Below are 22,550 nucleotides of genomic sequence, written 5' to 3' on the forward strand. Positions count from 1 at the left end.
TAACCCTTTAGTAAGTAAGTGGTAAGTAAACAAGTAACAGAAATGTCCTTGGATACAGAAGTGTGACCAGAACTGGTCTCAGAAAAGACTGCACAGTCGTCCTCTTCCTCTTCTGCTCTTCTCTTGACTCTTCTCCCCAACTCTTCCCTCTCTGGACACTTGAGGATTCAATCCAGTTCACTCTGTGTCTCCCACTTCTCTCTGCTCACGTTTCCACTGCATCTCCACTCTTCACTCTCACTCTTCACTGAGCACCAGATCTTCACTGGCTGTCCCAGCGGACCGGGTGCAGCCTGTGTGTGAACAGCTCTCATGTCCCTGACATGGCAGCGCAGGTCTGCTGGCTCCTCTCCCCTCGTGCTGAGAGAGCTCCTGTCTGTGCGGATGGGAGACCAGGGGCCTGTGGACTCAGCCTGTGCTCCCTGTCTCTCTCAGCTGTGGGGAGACGATACGCCGCTGCCTCACTCCTGCAGCAGCAGTGCCTCAGCTCAGTCCTGCTTGAACAGCCCCTCTGCTCCTGCAGCACACTGGGAGCCTTTCATGGGGCCTGAGAAATGAGCCACCACACAGCCATCTGCCCAGAATCGAAGCTGTATCTCCTCAAGCAGCTCCTCTCCCTCACTTCAAATCCCTCTTCATCACAGAGCAGAAGACTCACTCGGATCAGATGGGCCTCATTCAGCAGGTGTCCCCATGAGCAGGCAGTAATATTGGCTCATGGTCACACACAGGCCCAACAGGAGCCCCTCTCACTGTCTCACAGGCAGCTGAGCTGAAGTGAACTCATCTTGTCTGTGAGGCTCCTTTCAGGGAGAGTCTGTGGACAAGGAGAGAGGGGCTCCAGGGTGGTATACTGATATGAGTGTTAATATTCTTATCTCCACAGAAATGTCCTTGAACACAGAGCTGTGAGTCACATGACTACAGCACAACCTGCCGCCACAGCCCAGTTTCCCAGAATCCTCTCCCGCACTCCTCTCTGTGTTTCACTGAGAACAGAAAGTGAACATATTCCGTTACTCTCATTAACGGTGTGAGAGGTGAGGTGAACAGATCCTTTTTCAAATCTAGTTATTAAGAGGCCTCAGATACTCAAATATTTCTTTCAGAACAAGAGAGAGAGGAGCTCAGAGCAGCAGGAGCAGGTTGTCCAGTGTGTAAGTATCCTGTCTGTCTCCGAGCAGTTAACAGCACAGTGTGCTGCAGGGTTAGCTGCTGTCCTGTACACTCAGACAGTTAGTCACTAAACAGACGACTTATTGTTGTGAATCATAACCTGAAGGTGTCAAATGTTTGTGTTTTCTCCTTTTTTTCAATGTATCGACTCTGACGGCAGACAAACAGATAAAAAAATATATTTCCTGTCTTTCCTGAAGGTTTCTCTTTCACTTTGTGTTTCCTGTAGTTGAACAGCATCTCTCTGTGTGCAACTTCGGTGAAAACTAGAAACATAAAAGTTTTCTACACGATCTGGACTGCAATTATCATCCTGCCAGGAAAGAGACAGGTGGGTGTGAACCTGCTGTGAGTGTTGCTGTCCAGGACGCTGTGTATTTCTGGACCTTGTACTGCAGGTTGAATTCAGGTCAGTAGTAAGTGCTGCTGGACAGAGCAGTGTCACAGTGTTTAACACTGCAGCCTTCCAGCACTGGAGCCCTGAGCCCAGCTCCTGGGCTCTGTCTGTGTGCAGCTTGTACAGTACTTGTCAGGGATGTCTGAAGGGACGAACTGTGGAATGGCATGAGTGTGAATGTTACGTCCCAGTGTGTGTTCTGTGTGTGTTTTTTCTGTTATGTCCACACTGCTGACCCTTGATTGTTCTCCCTTCCCCATTGGCCAACCATCACACCACTGTTTCAGTATGATGTCATCATCAATCAGCCCTCAGCCAATCAGAACACATTTTATTCACTATATAACATGGAGGTTTTCAGCAAAAAGAGGCCTTTTGTTTGACTTTGGTCCTGTTTGATTTTGGTTATCGCTTTGCTTCGCTTCTGGTTATTGCTTCCGCTTCGTTTGTTGGTTTGTTTTGCTTTGTGTGTGTGTATTTTCGTATAGCTTCGGCTTTGTTGTTTTGTTGGTTTTACGGTAGTATCTTTGTACTTTTGTTTGTTTGTGTGTTCATCCTTGTTTTGCCATTTCCTTGCCCCAGTGTTACATGTTCAACTTTTGTGTTCTTTTGTACCCTGCTCCTGTTTATTACTCTTGTTTTCCCTTATTTGTCTTCCTGGTTCACTTGTGTTTTTGTGTGAACTTTTGTATATAAGGTTAGTTTAGGTTGTTGGGTACACTTACACACTTAGTTGATTTTGTATTTGTACACTAGTTAGTACGGGTGAGTGCTGTTTGTCTTGTAGGGTTTTGGGTAGTCAGTGCAGGTTAGCTAGGGTGTCGAAGACGCAGAAGACCGTGTGTTTCGGGTTTTCTTTTGTAGTCAGGTTAGCTTTCCCTCACTGTCCTAGCCAGCTCCATTTTGTTTGTTTTCTTTTCTTTGGCACCACTCTAGTTCCTTACCCTTGTTATCACACTTCCTAGTCCCTCACCAAAACCCCCCTGTTACCAAAAGAATTATCCTAAATGTTACACCCCTTTACCCCTAGACACTTGGGGTCCTAACAGTGAAGAAGACCCTATGCGTAGTGGCGAGACAGGGGTTAGCCGGGCTCAGCTGTTCAGGAGAAGCCGTATAGAAACCTAGGCCCTCAGGTAGTGAGGCGACCTAGTGCCAGGAGGGTTTCAGGACATCCGAACCTCAATGCTGAGCGAAGAGCAGAAACAGGAAGTTAACAGGCTACACAACAAGACACACCTGAAAGACAAGAATAATCACAGGGACTGGGAAAAGGAGAGCAGCAGAGCGCCCTCTAGGTGTACTGGGCGTGACAGTATTGTTGCCAATGGGGGAACGAAACTGGTGAAGTGAAGATAAGGAACTGGCTGAGAGGCTGAGTCAGCTTGTAAGAGATTCTCCAGAATCTCCCCGAGCGGCTGGGAGAACTACAGCAACATGAATTCTTTGTTCTCTGGAACAGCTGTAGTGAAAAGAATAATAATCCAGGTACACTTGGTTCAACAAATCTTTCTGATCAATGACAATACACACACTACAGCACACACAACAAAACAGAGCTGCTGCCCTGTTTCCTCTTCATGAAGACATGAGCACCTGCTGGACTGGAGCCCTGGCCCTGTGTGAGGAGGACTGAGCTGCGGTGTGTCTGACTGGCAGAGGAGGGAAAGGACAGAGGGAATAAAGAGCTCAGGGAGGGAAAGGCTGGAGCTGGAGCTGGACTCTCTCTCCTGCAGCTTCAGCTCTGACACTGCAGGCTCCTTCACTACAATAGAGAGCAGAGCTGCTGTGCTGAGGACTGGGACAGGTCTGGACAGCAGGCAGCCTGTTCCTCTGTGCTGGAGGAGTGTGCTGAGGATTTAGGGACGGGAGGAACTGTTGAAGAGACACTGTAAGTGGTGCTCTTGCAGGAAGTTGTGTCACGACAGACGCTGGAGAATTAACATTCAGTTTTGTTTCTGATTCAGACTTCAGTTTTCAGAGTGCTGTTCTCCCCAGTTAAAGCTCCCAGTGACTCTCCCAGTCAGTCCAGTCTGGGGTTTCCTGTACTGCAGTATTCTGTCCTGTCAGATGGTCCCTGGGTGTCACGATTGTAATCCCTCCCCAACTCTGTCATGTTGTCATTTGGATTTCCTGGTTTTTGGGTGATCAGACTTCCTTTTAATTCAATTAGAAGCAACACAAAAGCAATTACTAAAATATCTTCCTTACGGACTCCCTCTGGATTGTCGGATGGAGCACGCCCCCCGAGCACCTGAGCACCTTCGTCAGGCCCCCCGAGCACCTGAGCACCTTCGTCAGGCCCCCCCTGAGCACCTGAGCACCTTCGTCACGCCCCCCGAGCACCTGAGCACCTTCGTAACACCCCCCAGTTCGTCTACCAGCCCAGTTCCTCTTCTCCTCCCCGTGTCTGTTCACTCCCCTCCAGATTCTGCAAAGGGTCCTGAAAAACACATCATAACACTGGGGGCTCAGGGGATTTAGGCTGGCCCAGATGGGAGAGAGAGGAAGTTTTCTTTCTTCTGCTGTGTTGTTTGGTGTGTGACTGGAGTTACTCACCTGTATTACTTTTTGCTGTTTGTGTTGTATTGAGATGGTGCTGATCTTCTCCTCTGATCGTCTCTCTTTCTGCTTGTCTGTGTTCAGGAATGGCCTCACCCAGCAGTGTCCTGTCTGAAGAGCAGTTCCAGTGCTCTATCTGTCTGGACACATTCACCAGCCCAGTGTCCACTCCATGTGGACACAACTACTGTCTGGCCTGTATTGGAGCATACTGGGACAGCAGTGATCTTTGTCAGTGTCCACTGTGTAAGAAGACATTTTACAGAAGACCTGATCTCAGTGTGAACAGAAGCCTGGCAGAAATCACTGAGCAGTTCAAGAGGACCAGAGTCAGTAGTGATGAAGGACTTTGTGCTAAACCTGGAGAAGTGTCCTGTGATTCCTGCACTGGGAGAAAACTCAAGGCTGTGAAATCCTGTCTGGTCTGTTTGGCCTCTTACTGTGAGACTCACATCCAGCCTCACTATCAAGGAGCTGCTTTCAGGAGACACAGACTGATTGAGCCTGTGAAGAGCCTCGAGGACAGGCTGTGTGAGAAGCATGAGAGACTCCTGGAGCTGTTCTGCAGGACTGACCAGACCTGTATTTGTGTGCTGTGTACTGAGACTGACCACAGGACACACAGTATTGTCCCTTTAGAGCAGGAGTGCGGAGTGAAAAAGGTGGGTTTATGGTTATATATTAATTGAAAATTTAAAATTTAAATTAATTGAAAATTATTGTGAATTAAATTAGTATAATCACTAGAATATGGATCAGTGGCTATGATCAATACGTTCAGAAACTGATGGTATCTTAGCACAACTTCCCTGGTGTAAGAGCCTGTTGTCCAGTCCAGCATCAGCGTGAGAGTCTGTTGTCCAGCCCAGTGTGAGAGTCTGTTGTCCAGCCCTGTTCAGTGTGAGAGTCTGTTGTCCAGCCCAGTGTCAGTGTGAGAGTCTGTTGTCCAGCCCAGTGTCAGTGTGAGAGTCTGTTGACCAGTGTCAGTGTGTGAGCCTGTTGTGCAGTGTTAGTGCACCAGCAGCAGTGACTTCAGTGTCTCTGTTCCCCTGTTTGTCCACAGACTCAGCTGAGGAAGACTGTGGCAGAGGTACAACAGATGATCCAGGAGAGATTGAAGAAGGTGGAGGAAATCAAACAGGCAGTGGGGCTCAGCAAAGTGAGTCCTGTCAATCCTTCTGAGTGGAGTACTGCAGGGCTCAGTGCTGGGGTCACTGCTCTCTGCACAGAGAGAGGACACTTAGGAAGACTGAGTGCAAACGCTGTTCTATTCCTGTCATGCCCCACACTCTTCCTCACAAACACTGTTGCATTCCCAAACCCACTGTTTCACAATCTCATTCCCAATTGAACCCATCACATTCCCACAGGCATCAGATTCCACAAATTCTCACTCCCGGACCAATTATCCAACCACATCCCTTTCCCTTCAGTATTTAGAGTTCCCTCACACAGCAACCCTTGCTCACTGTTGAGAAGCCTCCTGCAGAACTCTCTTGTGCGCCTTTCCAAGCCTTTTGATTGATCTCCTGGTACCAAACCTTTGCTCCTGCCTTTTAGATTTCACTTGTTACCGGACTCATTGCCTCCCTAATTGACCAAGCCCCTAGATTACGTCTTTTGGATTCTGTGGGATTCACGGTTACGCATAAGGATCCTCCTATTCTACCGATCGGTTCCCTGACAGAGAGGACAGTTAGGAAGATAATGAAAAAGTCATTATCCAGTTAAAGGATGAGATATTCTGTCACCCAGGAGTGGAGTGACCAACATAGTGTTTCCCTTCTTTTTTGAACTGAAATGAATAATATACAAGTTATTAATTTGTTCACTCTCACATTTCAATAATATTTTTTTATTCCTGTTAACTCAAGAAGTCTCCTGGTGTCTCCTCAGAGCTCTGCAGAGAGAGAGATTGAGGACAGTGTGCAGGTCTTCACTGCTCTTCGAAACTCCATTGAGAGGAGCCAGGCTGAGCTCATCGAGCTGATTGAGGAGAAGCAGAGAGCAGCAGAGAGGAGGGCTGAAGGGATCATTAAAGAGCTGGAGCAGGAAATCACTGAGCTAAAGAGGAGAAACACTGAGCTGGAGCAGCTCTCCCACACTGAGGACCACATCCACTTCCTACAGGTCAGCACACACTGTAGAGAGCAGATACAGTATCTACAGAGAGCAGAGAGTACTACAGGTCAGCACACACTGTAGAGAGCAGATACAGTATCTACAGAGAGCAGAGAGTCCTACAGGTCAGCACACACTGTAGAGAGCAGATATAGTATCTACAGAGAGCAGAGAGTCCTACAGGTCAGCACACACTGTAGAGAGCAGATACAGTATCTACAGAGAGCAGAGAGTCCTACAGGTCAGCACACACTGTAGAGAGCAGATATAGTATCTACAGAGAGCAGAGAGTCCTACAGGTCAGCACACACTGTAGAGAGCAGATACAGTATCTACAGAGAGCAGAGAGTACTACAGGTCAGCACACACTGCAGAGAGCAGATACAGTATCTACAGAGAGCAGAGAGTCCTACAGGTCAGCACACACTGTAGAGAGCAGATATAGTATCTACAGAGAGAAGAGAGTCCTACAGGTCAGCACACACTGTAGAGAGCAGATACAGTATCTACAGAGAGCAGAGAGTCCTACAGGTCAGCACACACTGTAGAGAGCAGATACAGTGTCTACAGAGAGCAGAGAGTCCTACAGGTCAGCACACACTGTAGAGAGCAGATACAGTATCTACAGAGAGCAGAGAGTCCTACAGGTCAGCACACACTGTAGAGAGCAGATACAGTATCTACAGAGAGCAGAGAGAGCTCACTGTGTGACTCTTAGTGATCTATACTGGGCTCTAGGTGTCACGCCCTCTGCAGCCAGAGGGCGCTCCTTCTCTGTCCTGTCCCTAGTTTCCAGTCTGTCCCTCTCTTTCCCTTGGGCTATATATTTCCGGGTCTTGCACTCTATCCTTGCTCAGCATTGACGTTCGGCTGTCCTGAGACCCGCCTAGCACCAGGGCGCCCCACGTCCGCTCCCTGAGGGCATAGGTTTCTATATGGCATTCCTGAACTCTTTGCACTAATGAGCCCGGGCCTTTTTCCCGTCTCGCCGCTACGCATATGGGTCTTTTTCCACTCTCCTGCTCCCCACGGTTAGTCCCTTTGGACGTCTGTGACACTAGGTTTCAGACTCACAGGTGACTTATTGCCTTAGAAGGCTGTGACCCCCCATGACTCTGAGTCTCTCCTGCTGTAGAGTTTCCCCTCCCTGTGCTCCCCTCCACACCCCAAGGACTGGTCTGACATCACTGTTCACCCTGATCTCTGTCTGGGGGCTGTGAGGAGGGCTGTGTGTCAGCTGGAGGACAGACTCATTGAAGAAATGGAGAAAGTACCTGGAGTCAGTGAGTATTACTGTGTGAACACAGCTTGTTTCTGAGGTTCAAAACACCTGTCAATGGCACTCAATCAATCTACTATGAAGAATCAGGTGTGTCTCTTCTTCTCCATCTGTGTTATGAACAGATGTGTCTCACTGCTGTCTGTGTAGAGATAAGGTGTGTGAACAGGTGTGTCTCACTGCTGTCTGTGTAGAGAACAGGTGTGTGAACAGGTGTGTCTCACTGCTGTCTCTGTAGAGACCAGGTGTGTGAACAGGTGTGTCTCACTGCTGTCTCTGTAGAGACCAGGTGTGTGAACAGGTGTGTCTCACTGCTGTCTGTGTAGAGATCAGGTGTGTCTTCACTGCTGTCTGTGTTGAGATCAGGTGTGTGAACAGGTGTGTCTCACTGCTGTCTGAGATCAGGTGTGGAGCAGGGTGATCTTGTGTGTCAGGGGTGTGTTCAGCTGGAGAAAGTGCTGTGTGATGCTGCTCCTCCCACAGGGGAGTTTGAACTGCTCTCTGTCCCTGAGCCTCAGCTCTGCCTCAGTGCTTCAGTCAGAAGCTCTGGAACAGAGAAAGGGCTCAGACTCCTGTGAGGAGGCTGCTCAGTCACTCCTATCCTTGTCTTTGTACTGGAGGCAGTGGGAGGTGTGGAGCTGGACTGTGTGATAACAAGCTGGATGAGCTGTCAGTGTCTCTTACAGACCCACAGCTCCACTGGCCAGACAACACACTCCTGTGTGTTACTGTCCTGCCTGAGAGATCAGCACAGCACTACAACACACAACACTGCACACCTGGAGACCAGACTCCAGCAGGAATGTGCTCTCAGCTCTCTAACATCTTTCTCTCTGTTTGCAGAGTTTGAGAGGCTTCGCAAACATGCAGGTGAGTCTGTTGTCACTGACAGGAACTTGTCATTTACAAAGGTCACAGCAGGGTCACAGGGGTCAATACAGGCTCTTACTCTAACAGGGGGAGATGTTGTAACTCCTGCTTTATACACAGCTGATGTGTTTAATGTTGTGAGCAAAGTCCCTCTGATGGGCTTTGTCCTTATCAGGACTGATGAGGAATTGGACCCCAACACTGTGTCAGGACTGCAGTTCTTCTTTACATCATTGTGAAACAGAGGATTTGGATCCTGTTAAACCTGTAAACTAGAATCTATACTGACAACTAGGAGCCTGCAGACACACAAGACACTGAACACAACAGTCAGACAGGAGCTCGAAATTCACTAACTGTGAGAGACGAAGAGGAGAGGAAGGGCTTGTTAAGGGAGGAAGAGGGTGAAATGAGAGCAGAGAAGAGGGAGAGAGATAGGATGTCTGTCCCTCTGCTCCCCCAGATAGAGGTGTGACAGTGAAGCAGCCGGTCCCACTGAAGGACACCCAATGCTCTCCAGTCCACACTGGACACAGGCATACAGGCTCAGGTACTGGAGGATGAGCTCTGGAACAGACACCTTTACAGATAGAGTGGTGGGAGACTGGAACAAGCTGTCTAGAGTGTCTGCCCCAGTCCTTCTGGTGGGCGGCAGTGAGCTCTGTAGCAGGTGTCAGATTGAAGCAGTTACCCATCACTCTGGGGATGTACTGGAGTCTCCCAGTCTTATGGATCCCTAAACACTGGCACACCTCCCTGAAGACAGCTGACTCTGAGCTCCTCCCCTGGTCAGTATGCAGCTCCTCTCTTGAACATGCAGCAGGGTGTGTGGTTTCTCTCAGCACAGCTGAGCTCCTGGCTCAAGTAGAGACGCCATCACTGCTGGTATCTGTGTCTGGGTTGAATGGGCTCTCTGGGTCCAGCTGAGCCAACACTGGAGACTCTGCAAGGACAGCTCTTGCTGTTCAAAAGCACATTGACAGTCTTCACCCCAGAGGGAAGATGCTGTGAGAAATATAAGGAGTTCAGCAACGTCAGCAAACTAGGGGTCAAACCAGCAGTAGTAGGATGCCGGTCCAATTAAACTTCTCACATCCTGAACTGACCGGGGGGCTGGCCAGGAGTTTACTGTGGCTCCTCTTCAGGGGCTGTGGAGACCCTTCTGGCTCAGAAGCTCCCAGGAAACCAGTCTCTTGCTGTAGGAGATTCATGTCTTCAGTGAGTCTTGAGACCTGTCCTCCTCATGAGGTCCCTGACCTTTCTTCACTTGTCCAGGACCTGGAGAATGAGGGTCATCCAGGCACACCGGGCACTCTGACCTGGGCACGTCACTGAGCTCCCTTCTCATCAGCCGCTCAGAGCTGGCTGGGCAGGGCACAGTCCAGAAGGCTGGAGCGTGTGTTGCCACAGCCCCTGACCTCTGGAGAAGGCAGTCTCTGGCCTGACCTCTGGGGACCTCAACTTGCCGGTAGCTGCTGTACAGGTCCAGAGAGCTGAACCAGCGCTACCCTGAGACATAATCCAGCACCTCGTCAGTGTGGCTCAGGGGACAAGAGTCCTTCTGGGTGACGTTGTTGAGTCCCTGTAGTCTGTACAGACCAGCAGTGAAGCGTCCTTCTGCAGGGGGAGATCAGGGCCTGTCAGAGGGCTCGATCTCCCCTGCTGCAGTCAGACCCCGGACTGCTTCCTCTGCCTCGGCTCTCTTGTGGATGGCCAGGCGGGGGGAGGGATGCAGATGGGTCTTGCTTCGCCAGTGTCGATGGTGCGCTGAGCTTTGTGTGTACGAGTACAGTCTTCCTCTCTTCCAGCAAACACATCTGCAAACTCTCGTAGCAGAGTCCTTGGTTGTCCCTGCTCTGCCTCACTCAGTCCCTCTTTGCTGCGCTGAGAAAGCTCCTCCACCATTTTGTCTGATTTTGTTGTGGTCTTGAAGGCCGAGCCCCTGTCCTCAGTTTCAGGATGCTGCTCCCTCGCACCGTGGGTCAGTGTCTCCTGGCTCATGGGGAGACTCTGGGCTCCCTGCTGTATCTCCATGGTAACTCTGGGCTGCTCTGGAGCTGTTGCACTGGTACCCAGGAGGAGGTGTGGCCCCTCGCTGCTATTAGCTTGAGGGCCACTCGGCATTTCCTGCTGGCACTGCTCTCGAGACGCACGGTTCTGCACAGAGGAGTTCAGTACCAGTGACTCCATCCTCTCACCTGGCCATCCAGGGAAAGCTCTCTTCACTGGTCTGCAGCAGAACTGCCAGGTTCTCTCCTTCTGTAGTCTGTCTGAGCCAGGCGCTGCCTGTAGGAGTTATACTGTACCTGACCATCGTGATCTTCAGCATGAACACACACCTGCAGACTCACACAGCTGAGCCTTGAAGAGCAGGGTCACCAACACATGGCTCAACAAATACAAACAGTGAGATCTGGAGGTAAATTAATTATTAGTCCAGCAAACTGATGTCATAACGAGTAAGGAAAGTTATTGAGGTTAAATCATTCTGTGCAGTAATATCCACAGATGTCCTTCCATCAGCTCTTACAGCCATTCCTGCAGACTACCTTCATCTAGAACTGACACAAATCATCACTTTTAAAAAGATGGAGATTTCAGTATTTTTATTTCTTTAACCTTTATATTTGACTACTTAAAATTAATATCTGTTCCCCCAGTTTCTGAATATCCCTGCTTTCCTTTAAGAAATACAATTGTAGAGTCACATCACAACAAAAAATAACAAATCTGTTCAATTCACACCCAGATGTGACAAAACACATTTACTGTAAGACTCACAGCCTATTTAAATATTTTTTTATTTTCAGTTCTCTTCACTCCCTGGGATATCTGAAAATACACTGTCGCATGCAAAATATTTTACACACAGTTACTAATAGAGGAGCGCTAGTTTAACACGGAGCTGTGTGCTGACCAGGGGCTGAGCTCCAGTTAGTGCGCTGTGTCAGTTCGTTACAACTGACCCACAATGTCTGTTTTTCAGATTTCCATACGTATTACACTGATTTGTGTGTAACGAACAAGAAAAAAAAGACACACACAAGCTTTGTCTGTTCTCTTTCTGGTTCCCCTGTCTTGTGTAAAGACAACTTCAGCCTTAATTCAGGTGACAGAGTTAAATACACTGACAGACAGCTCTTAACACACAAACAACAGATCCTTTTTATTACTGTCCTCAGCAGCGCAGGAGGAGACAAGCTTGCAGTTACTGCCTGTGTGATTCAGGTCCCTGTTATTGTTAATGAAGTGGCAGCAATTTCAGCTTCTAAGAATTTTGTCTTAACAAGACTTTTACAATCTAACTGATAGAGAGGAACCAGAATACCCATGAAAAGACAGTTTGCTTATTTTGCTTCTTGTGAAATGATGTATCCATCAGTATAGAGATGCCCTCAGCCGTGTGATCTGCACACAGTGGATCATCAGGTCTCCTTCAGATTTAAAGACACTTTCTCCCACAGGAGCCAGACTCTCGCAGTGTGAGAGCTCTGCACACGCTCACAGCTCATCTCAGCCGGGCTGGGCCTGTATTTTCATCTGAGAGAGGAGTGAGATACAGATCATTTCATTCTCTCTGTCTGCTCTCTGATCCACAGCTGATGTGACTCTGGACCCCAATACAGCTCATCCCAAACTCATCCTGTCTGAGGATGGGAAACAAGTGAGACATGGAGACACACGACAGGATCTCCCTGACAATCCAGAGAGATTTGATCGTTGTGTCAATGTCCTGGGAAAGGATGGGATCACCTCAGGGAGACACTACTGGGAGGTGGAGGTGGGGGAGAAGACTGACTGGACATTGGGAGTCGCCAGAGAGTCCATCAACAGGAAGGGGAAGATCACACTGAGCCCCCGGTATGGTTACTGGACTGTGTGGCTGAGGAATGGGAATGAGATCGAGGCTTGTGCTGGACCCCCTGTCCTCCTCGCCCTGAGCCAGATGCCCCAGAAGGTGGGGGTGTATGTGGACTATGAGGGGGGACAGGTCTCCTTTTACAATGTGGACGACAGGTCTCATATCTACACCTTCACTGCCCCCTTCACTGAGAAACTCTTTCCATTCTTCGGCCCTGGTCTTCATAAGGGAAGTAAAAACTCAGCCCCACTGATCATCTGTCCTGTCAGTCACACAGACTGAATCAGCACATTGTCTGATTCTCTCTCCTGGAATGTAAATCATTTAGTCTTTTTCATTTGAAATTGTTCTTCTGTTTCTGTTGTTTTGTGTTGTTTTCTCCACCCACTGCTGGGCATGTCCACATCTGCTCTCAACGCTACTCTTTCAGTCACCAGAAACAACATCACCTGTGGGAGGGGCTCTCTTGGAAAATGAAATTATTACTGGCTTCTGTCAAACTGTTCTACTTTCTACTTTCAGTCCATGTCATTGCTCTATTCTGTTTGCTCTGCATTAATCACTTCTTTCAGTAAATCAGTAAAATTGAGTCACAGGTGTTTTCTTTATCTCTCACCTGTAAATTCTCCAGATTCATGGCTGACTAGCTGGGTCACCATCAGACACAGACTAACACGTCAGCTGAATGCCAGTCGCTTTCTACATGATGGACATTGCTGCTTCACTGTCATGGCCTGGACTCAGATAGAACTATTTCTGTATTAAATAAACTCTGAAATTCTGAATATTTGACATTTGGTCTTCATCTTCATCTTCATCATGATTTAATGTCAGCAGCCATATCACCCTGAAACTCACCCTGTCAGCCCCCTGAAGCTCAGCAGGTGTAATCCTGGTCAATACCTGGATTGAAAGCTCCTGGGAAAGCTAAGGCTGCTGCTGGAAGAGGTGTTAGTGGGGCCAACAGGGGGCGCTCACCCTGTGGTGTGTGTGGGTCCTAATGCTCCAGTATAGTGACGGGGACACTAGACTGTAAACAGGCGCCGTCCTTCGGATGAGACGTAAAACCGAGGTCCTGACCTTCTGTGGTCATTAAAAACCCCAGGGTGTTTCTCAAAAAGAGTAGGGGTGTTACCCTAGTGTCCTGGCCAAATTTCCCCCCTGTCCTTTACCAATCATGGCCTCCTAATAACCCCCCTCTCTGAACTGGCCTCATCACTCTGCTCTCCTCCCCACTGAGAGCTGGTGTGTGAGCAGACTGGAGCATCATCCAGGTGGGGCTGAACACTGGTGGTGGTGGAGGGGATCCCCATTACCTGTAAAGAGTTTTGAGTGGAGTGTCCAGAAAAGCACTGTATAACTCTAAGGAATTATGATGATGATGATGATGATGATGATGTAGATTCCTATGTCATGAATGTGCTTGTGATTTCTGTCATCTAACACAATGTTGAGAATCCCAGGCTCTCTCTGTAGGCTGATCAGCTGTCCAGACCCTGTGATTGGAGGAAGACAGAAAACAGCACAAACACTTGTATTCTGTCCACTTTGTAACTTTGTAACAGTTGTGTCAATTTCAAAACACCTGTCCGGTCCAGGCACTGTAACAGGCGCCTGGTCTGTCTGTCGGTGTCCAGCTGTCTGTGGTCACTTGGCCACCCTACTGGGCTGCTTGTTCCAGAAACCTGCTGCTCTCGGTGTTGAGAGGATTGTCCAGCCCTGGTGCTGGAGGTCATGTCTGTCATCTGAGCTCAGTTAACAATGACCTGCAGCTGCTCTTTACTTCCTGAACTGAGTCAGAACAATCAGAACACCAGCAGACACACTGACCAGCCCCTCCAGGACCAGGACTGGACAGCCCTGCTGCAGACACACTGACCAGCCCCTCCAGGACCAGGAATGGACAGCCCTGCTGCAGACACACTGACCAGCCCCTCCAGGACCAGGACTGGACAGCCCTGCTGCAGACACACTGACCAGCCCTCCAGGACCAGGACTGGACAGCCCTGCTGCAGACACACTGACCAGCCCCTCCAGGACCGGGACTGGACAGCCCTGCTGCAGACACACTGACCCCTTCAGGACCACGACTGGACAGCCCTGCTGTAGACACATTGACTGACCCCTCCAGGACCAGGACTGGACAGCCCTGCTGCAGACACACTGACTGACCCCTCCAGGACCAGGACTGGACAGCCCTGCTGCAGACACACTGACCAGTTCTGGACTGGGAGTGGACAACCCTGCTGCAGACATACTGACCCCTCCAGGACCAGGACTAGACAGCCCTTCTGCAGACACACTGACCAATTCTGGACTGGGACTGGACAGCCCTAGTGCAGACACACTGACCAATTCTGGACTGGGACTGGACAGCCCTGCTGCAGACACACTGACCAGTTCTCCAGAACCAGCACTGGACAGTCCTGCTGCAGACACACTGACTGACCCCTCCAGGACCAGGACTGGACAGCCCTGCTGCAGACACTCTGACCAGTTCTGGAGCGGGAGTGTACAGGCTCACAGACACACTGACCAGTTCTGGAGCGGTAGTGGACAGGCTCACAGACACACTGACCAGTTCTGGAGTGGGAGTGGACAGGCTCACAGACACACTGACCAGTTCTGGACTGGGAGTGGACAGGCTCACAGACACACTGACCAGTTCTGGACTGGGAGTGGACAGGCTCACAGACACACTGAGCTGCAGGACAGCAGTGCTGTAAAGTGCCTCCTGTTATCAGCCCTCAGTGCTCTTGATAAAGTCATTTCCATGTCACTCAGGTTGTCTGTGAAACAGCAGCTTCAGCAGAGCTGGTAGCTCTAGCAGCTGAGAAACACAATAAACACAAAATATAATATTGTTACAAAGGGGGGACATGAAAATGATGAGTAACAGGAATTGACAGAGTGGTTTATTCAACAAGTAAAATAATTGATCATAACCCCCAAGTTGTAAGTGATTTCTCTAGAACTGGGGTTCTTATCCTGGGCGTCCTGATCCCCATGAGGGTCACACAATAGGCAGCAGAGACAGAATCACACAAAGGTTAACACACACACTAGAGTGATAAACGGGACACGTCCGCAGATTCAGGGTGTTTACACATCAATGGACAGTAACAGAGGTAAACAGTTCGCTGTTGTACACACCTGCAGGGTTCAGACTGTTTCCACCAGCAGGGTGACTCAGTGGACCCAGAGAGGCCGCTACATTCATTCCTATCGGTGGGCCGTGACTGTGTTTATATTCGTAGAGCTTTCTTCTTCTGCGCAAGGTAGTCGTGATGAGCCCAGCAGTGGAGCGGTTTTAATAGGTGAGACTGGAGGAGTGAGAGCTGAAGATAATGTGGAGAAACGCACAGCAGAAAACAATGAGAAAATCTGACGAACAGTCCCTAGAGTAGGGATTCACACCGTACGGTTTGTGGCGAAGTGTTGGCTCAGGAAAGCCTCAGGCCCTCCAGACTGCTACACCACCTGCAGACCAGACACTCAGCCTTGCAGTCTAAACCTGTTGAGTGTTTTGAACGAAAGCTACAGGAGCTGAGAGGCCAACAATCTGCCCTCCAAAGAGCTGTGAACTGTGAGCCAGAAGCCACTTCAGTGTCTTTCCTCGTAGCTAACTGGACTGCCCAAACTGGGAAGTCACACGTTAGGTGGGACTTTTTCCCTACTGTGCGCTAAGGAAATGGTTTCACTCCTGTGTGGGACAGTGCTGCAGAGCAGCTGGCAGTGATACCAGTGTCACTGATACCAGTGTCATTGATACCAGTGTCAATGATCCTGTGTCTGACCACATTGGGCGTATGGCAAGAGACGTGGAAGAGCAGGTGATCTCTAGGATAAGATCTAGTGTGTAGTTTTCTTTACAACTTGACGAGACCACTGGTGTCTCTGGAGATGCACACCTGCTTGTTTACACCAGACTTGTTGAAGAGGAAGAATTTAAACAAAGCTTTTAGTAAAGAGCATTTAAAGCGCTTAAAACAAAGTGCTTTTTTTACTACGTGAAATATTTTTAATGTTAAAAAAGGGTCGCACTCTCAAAAAGGTTAAGAACCGCTGCTCTAGAATATATTCCAGAAGAGTCAGAATAGTCGCTGTCGAGAACAGTTGTTGGAATAGACAGAGACACAAGAATTCTTTGTTCTCTGGCACAGCTTTGTTGAAAAAAGTAATAATTCGTGCACACTGGATTAAACAAATATTTATTCATTTAAAATTTTAATTATTTTTAGTTTAAATCATCTCTCTGCAAATCTGGATCATAATAAATGATACCGAGGTATATACTGTATGACCCAATAAACCCAAGATCCCCTAAACACAGAACAGCTCTCTCTCTCTCTCTCTCTCTCTCTCTCTCTCTCTCTCTCTCTCTCTCTCTCTCTCTCTCTCTCTCTCTCTCTCTCTCTCTCTCTCTCTCTCTCTCTCTCTCTCTCGCAGGGTTCAGATACTGAGCTCCAGTCAGGTTTGGTCTGGATGATCATGAAGTCGGGGCTCTCGCCTGGCGTGAGATCAAGTCCCAACTCCTCTGGACTCCTCTCTCTCTCTCTCTCGTGGTCTGACCTTCTTTGTCTTCTGTGAATTTACAAACTTACAGTATGTACAAGCATTTCATAAACTTAATATTTCAATCCAAACCTGAATCCACAAGCTCAGGAAGTCTAAGAAAAGCTGCAGTAAGTGTCAGCAATGTCTGAAGAGAAGTGCATGTGATGCTGTAAGCTGATTGAATAAGTATTCAGACAAGTGAGCTCAATATTTGTATCTCCTCAAGCAGCCCTGGATTTCTGACTCCCACAGGCCTGGAAGACAGACCAGCCCTCTAGCAAAAACACTCCTGTTCCTTCCTGCTGGAGCCGAGATGGAGACAGAAACCTTTGCTCTTCCCAGTGGATGAATCAGTCCAGAGGAGCAGGGTATCCTGACAGCTCCTCTCCCTCACTTCAAATCCCTCTTCATCACAGAGCAGAAGACTCACTCGGATCAGATGGGCCTCATTCAGCAGGTTTCCCCATGAGCAGGCAGTAATATTGGCTCATGGTCACACACAGGCCCAACAGGAGCCCCTCTCACTGTCTCACAGGCAGCTGAGCTGAAGTGAACTCATCTTGTCTGTGAGGCTCCTTTCAGGGAGAGAGGAGCTGCCGTCTCACAGTCTGTGGACAAGGAGAGAGCGGCTCCAGGGTGGTATACTGATGAGTGTTAATATTCTTATCTCCACAGAAATGTCCTTGAACACAGAGCTGTGAATCACATGACTACAGCACAACCTGCTGCCACAGCCCAGTTTCCCAGAATCGTCTCCTGCACTCCTCTCTGTGTTTCACTGAGAACAGAAAGTGAAAATATTTCATTACTCTGGTAAACAGGGTGTGAGAGGTGAGGCGACATTGTTTTTCAGATCTAGTTATTAAGAGGCCTCAGATACTCAAATATTTCTTTCAGAACAAAAGAGAGAGGAGCTCAGAGCAGGAGGAGCAGGTTGTCCAGGTTGTATCGGATCTGACAGCAGACGAACAGTAAATTTCCTGTCTTTCCTGAAGGTTTCTCTTTCACTTTGTCCTTCTTGTAGTTGAACAGCATCACACTCTGTGAGCAACGACTCTCAACACAAGGAGGATTAAACTTTTCTCCACGATATGGACTGTAATTAACAGTGTGAACATCCTGTGAGGTGAAACAGGTCAGTCCAGTTATTGTCCAGTAGTATAAGGAGTCAGGAAATACTGTCTGACTGGAATCCTGTCCCCTTGCTTTCTGTGTTAGGCTTCAGCGCACCTGTGACTCCAGACTGGATAAAAAGGAATGGATAGATAAAATAATGCTTGTTTTCTATTTACACCAGGTCAGAGTCAGAAAACTAATTAGATTTAGTTGTTGTGTGCTGGAGTGACAGTGAGATCAGTCAGATACAGCAGTGTGTGAGTGATCAGTCAGTCAGGACTGAAGCTGCTGTGTGCTGGAGTGACAGTGAGATCAGTCAGATACAGCAGTGTGTGAGTGATCAGTCAGGACTGAAGCTGCTGTGTGCTGGAGTGACAGTGATGTCAGTCAGTAAGTGAGCTGAATGATCTGTCTGTCTGTGTCTTTCAGAGACCATTGATCTCCATCAGAGTGTTTATTTCAGAGATGAAAGCTGACCAGTTGCAGTGGTTCTATGTGACTCTGCTGTTTCTCCACCAGTCCTGTGTCTCAGGATCAGGTACAGTGAGACTCTTATTGGTGTTTTAATCAATAACATGAACAAGACCCTCATACCGAAGACTGGTTTCATTACAGTTTCTGGAAACAAAACATCTGAAACTTATAATTTGAACATTAGAACATTTTAAAATCTCTTAATTCTGAATATTCATTGATCAGAACGTGAGGGTGAACCTGTTCTTGCAAGAAGCCAAGATACAGGTTTCAGGAGCTTGACCTGACACCATGATCTTCACTCCCACAGCCTTGTGTGCCTCCTGTTCTCAGGTTTCAATGCACTTTCTCATCATGTCCACTCTGGTTCATGTTTGACTGTTACCTCTGGAGAGGAGCACTGGATTGACTCTGAAGTCTCTCTGTTAAAGAGTTAGGAGACGCTGTTCCTTCAGCCTGTCAGGATACTGTGATTAATATCAGAGCAGAAATGTCTGCTTGTGGTTCTCTGTGCCAGTCTGGGAGGAATGCAGAGTGAGAGATCCTCAGTGAAAACAGTCAGAGATCCTCTCACTGAGGGCAGAGCTGCTCACTGAGTGAAGCTGAGGATCTGAGTGTCTGAGAATCTCTGGTGTGAGGAAGAGGAGATGAGACACTCACTGATCTTCAGTCCTCCTCAGTCACATGTTCTGGATCATTAATGATCTGTTTGTAGATCAGTGAGCTGCTTCTCTTCACTCTGTCAGTATGAGTCTCCAGTTGGTCTCAGTGTGTGTCTGTGTAGAGGCTGAGACTCATGTCAGCTGTGTGCTCCTTCTCTTTCAGAGAAGTTTCGGGTTGTTGGTCCAGCTGCTCCTGTGTTTGTTTTCCCTGGTGAAGACGCTGTCCTGCCCTGTTACCTCTCACCAGACATCAGCGCTGTGGACCTAGAGATCCACTGGTTTAGAGATGACTATGAAAACTTTGTTTGTTTATATGAATCTGGAGTCTATAACTTTGTTAGACAGAATACAGCCTACAGGGGAAGGGTTGAATTATTCCTGGGTGAGCTCCCCAGAGGCAATGTGTCTCTAATACTGAGAGATGTGAGACGCTCTGATCATGGACAGTACAAGTGTATGGTGCTCTCTGACCAGTGGTATGATGACACTGTTATCGATCTCGATGTGAGAAGTGAGTGTCTTTCAGTCTGGTTTATTATCTAAAGAGAGTTATATTTGTGATGAGTAACTGATCACATCAGTACTCAGTAAGATGCCAGCTCTGTCCACACAATAACACACTCACTGTCAATACAGCTCTAAACCAAACAGTACAACACAACAATAAACTGTACATACCCCCAGTCTTGTTACATTTCCAGCTTCTACCTGACCCCTCACTTCTCTCATTCAGTCCTTTCAAAGCATTCTCTGCCTTTCTCTGTTTTAGGGAGCTTTAGTCTTTCTCCCAGTATTTCTCCCAGCGGAGTATTTTGGAAGTTCGTTTTGCTTTTCATCCCCAGCCCAGGGGATTCGCTTTTCGGCTTGTTGTTTTGGTTTGCGCTTTTAGAGGTATTCAGACTCTTCGACTTTCTAGCTCCCTGGTTTACGACTTTGTTTTGTGCTTCGGTACCTTTGCTGGTGTTAATCCTTCGGTTTCGAACTTTTGGACTGGATTCTGGTTTATAGCTTTAGAACACGGTTTCACTACTCTGCACAGAATCTACCTGGCTACCCTAACACGTCTGCATAGGTAAAGACATCAGAGAGACTGAGGTACCTGTGTTGTGTTGTGTCGTGTTGTGATGTCTGTTCTGTTATTATTCTGGGAATACAGAGAAGAGAATACAGTAATAACTTAACTGGAAAAGACTTGCACATACACCAAAAAAATAATTACACAGCTCAGCACTCAGCTGATCAGTTTCCATCCTTGTGTCTCTGTAATACTGATCCTGTCCCCTGTAAATACAGACTCACTGATACCTCAACACTCCAGTTCACCAGCTCACAGCTCAACTGTCACCTTGAGTGGAGAAACTTTAAGAGTTATAATATACAGATAATTCAAACTGTTGATTCTAAACACGTCTTTATCATTTCTGTGTTCTGAAATCAAAGCGACAGTGGGCTTTTATCAGCTGTGAAATATCTCCTGTTGTGTCGAACCCACAGCCCTGGGCTCCCAGCCCTCAGTGTCTCTCCACTCCCCTGGAGGAGGTCACACCCAGCTGCTGTGCAGATCAGAGGGGTGGGTCCCTGCGCCTGCAGTGACCTGGACAGACAGGGATGGACATGATGTGACGTCACTGTCCAGCAGCACAGTGGAGAGGGACAGTCAGGGGCTCCTCAGTGTCAGCAGCTCCATCCCAGTCCAGCAGGAGTCCAACATCTTCTCCTGTCTGGTCAGAAGTGCTCTGCCTGAGCCAGACTGGGGCTCTCAGCTCCACATTCCCAGTGAGTATTAAACACGAACAGTGGAGCTCAGCTGTCACACACCTGAGGTCTCACACACACCCAGGACATAACACACCTGGGCCACTGGGCACAGCCCAGCATAGGAACTAATGATGAAAGGACTCACCTCAACACTCAATACAAAGTGCTGAATCTGTCACGCACATACAATCATTAGACACACAGTAACACCACTCTCAATAAGACACTTTCTGTAAAAATTTACCTAATAATCGGATAAAAATAAGAAATTCTGAGAGGTTCAAGATTAAATAACTGCTCCTATCTGTGGTTTCTGTCTAAAAAATCAAGAATATGAGGTATCTCTCATGCTTTATTGAATCTCAGCACTGGGTTTAAACATGTGCCTGCAATGATGACTAACTACTTACTACAGTATCTGCACTTTTAGTTTTCGGACAGTTTTGGTCACCTTTTTGTATATTGCCCTATCCATTGATTTTATCCAAAACTGAGCCAGATGAAAAGTGTGAAGAATACCTGTTCTAATGGGTAAACTCTCTTCATTTTGTCAGTTAAAGTGCAGCTAAAAGTGCAACAGCGGGCAAAATTCTATGGTTCTTGTAACCCTAACCCTAGCCAGGCATTAAAAGCATGCCGATTTAACTACCATTTAACAGCATTTTTCAGCTTCATGAAAATTTGCCTAAACCAGACAGATTATTAAAGAAGATACATTTCCTAGAGGTTTTAGAAACCGTTTTGATAGTTTGAGACTGATTTTTTGGAGTTTGAGGAAAAAATGTAACTTTGATGTTTGGAGGGCTTCTGAGACACCCTGCCGGAATGCACATTTGAAACCCTAGCTAGGGTTAGGGTTAGCATTCCCACAACAGGTAGAAGTTTTTTACTGTCAGTGCTGCATTCCGGGTCCCCAGTTATCTTTAGGATGAGTGATAATTTGCTCCTATCTGCACTTTTAGTTTTCAGAGAGTTTTGGTCACCTTTTTGTATATTGCCCTATCCATTGATTTTATCCAAAACTGAGCCAGATGAAAAGTGTGAAGAATACCTGTTCTAATGGGTAAACTCTCTTCATTTTGTCATTTAAAGTGCAGCTAAAAGTGCAACAGCGGGCAAAATTCTATGGTTCTTGTAACCCTAACCCTAGCCAGGCATTAAAAGCATGCCGATTTAACTACCATTTAACAGCATTTTTCAGCTTCATGAAAATTTGCCTAAACCAGACAGATTATTAAAGAAGATACATTTCCTAGAGGTTTTAAAAACTGTTTTGATAGTTTGAGACTGATTTTTTGGAGTTTGAGGAAAAAAATCAACTTTGATGTTTGGAGGGCTTCTGAGACACCCTGCCGGAATGCACATTTGAAACCCTAGCTAGGGTTAGGGTTAGCATTCCCACAACAGGTAGAGGTTTTTTACTGTCAGTGCTGCATTCCGGGTCCCCAGTTATCTTTAGGATGAGTGATAATTTGCTCCTATCTGCACTTTTAGTTTTCGGACAGTTTTGGTCACCTTTTTGTATATTGCCCTATGCAGTGATTTTATCCAAAACTGAGCCAGATGAAAAGTGTGAAGAATACCTGTTCTAATGGGTAAACTCTCTTTATTTTGTCATTTAAAGTGCAGCTAAAAGTGCAACAGCGGGCAAAATTCTATGGTTCTTGTAACCCTAACCCTAGCCAGGCATTAAAAGCATGCCGATTTAACTACCAT

General features: G+C 47.7%; 3 protein-coding genes across 8 annotated transcripts in view; all 3 read left to right on the forward strand.

Annotated features, from left to right (window-relative positions):
• LOC148660418 (E3 ubiquitin-protein ligase TRIM39-like) overlaps nt 1-22,550 on the forward strand; it is a 115,414-nt gene that overhangs the window by 22,866 nt on the left and 69,998 nt on the right. The gene's annotated exons all lie outside the window — the stretch shown is intronic.
• Nucleotides 1-22,550, forward strand: part of LOC148660419 (butyrophilin subfamily 1 member A1-like) — a 97,750-nt gene that overhangs the window by 22,857 nt on the left and 52,343 nt on the right. The window contains exons 1-5 of one of the 6 annotated variants that reach the window (XM_088637780.1): nt 869-1,157; nt 17,849-17,959; nt 18,370-18,478; nt 19,240-19,587; nt 20,571-20,852. The exons of 1 other annotated variant lie outside the window; for it this stretch is intronic. In XM_088637780.1, the coding sequence (XP_088493906.1) occupies nt 18,406-18,478; nt 19,240-19,587; nt 20,571-20,852 (703 nt within the window). In that variant the 5' untranslated portion in view covers nt 869-1,157; nt 17,849-17,959; nt 18,370-18,405. Of the gene's footprint in view, nt 1-868; nt 1,158-17,848; nt 17,960-17,995; nt 18,122-18,369; nt 18,479-19,239; nt 19,588-20,570; nt 20,853-22,550 lie in introns of those variants that run through there. 4 more of the 6 variants (XM_088637782.1, XM_088637783.1, XM_088637781.1 and 1 more) reach the window with 4 other exon arrangements.
• LOC148660421 (E3 ubiquitin-protein ligase TRIM39-like) lies at nt 3,911-13,052 on the forward strand. The gene is made up of 7 exons (XM_088637841.1): nt 3,911-4,110; nt 4,220-4,797; nt 5,199-5,294; nt 6,032-6,265; nt 7,392-7,539; nt 8,379-8,405; nt 12,005-13,052. Exons 1-7 carry the CDS (start codon nt 4,068-4,070, stop codon nt 12,547-12,549), a joined length of 1,671 nt encoding a protein of 556 aa, XP_088493967.1. The 5' UTR covers nt 3,911-4,067; the 3' UTR covers nt 12,550-13,052.

The sequence above is a fragment of the Lepisosteus platostomus genome, chromosome 6, assembly GCF_059453375.1.
Source record: "Lepisosteus platostomus isolate fLepPlt1 chromosome 6, fLepPlt1.hap1, whole genome shotgun sequence".
Lineage (NCBI taxonomy): Eukaryota > Metazoa > Chordata > Actinopteri > Semionotiformes > Lepisosteidae > Lepisosteus > Lepisosteus platostomus.

Excerpts from the sequence above, each read along its gene's own strand:
- LOC148660421 (XM_088637841.1), top strand. The coding sequence starts at position 4,068 with ATGGGAGAGAGAGGAAGTTTTCTTTCTTCTGCTGTGTTGTTTG. Across the intron at positions 4,111-4,219 it reads TTCTTCTGCTGTGTTGTTTG|GAATGGCCTCACCCAGCAGT; the intron begins GTGTGTGACTGG and ends GTCTGTGTTCAG. Across the intron at positions 6,266-7,391 it reads ACCACATCCACTTCCTACAG|AGTTTCCCCTCCCTGTGCTC; the intron begins GTCAGCACACAC and ends CTCCTGCTGTAG.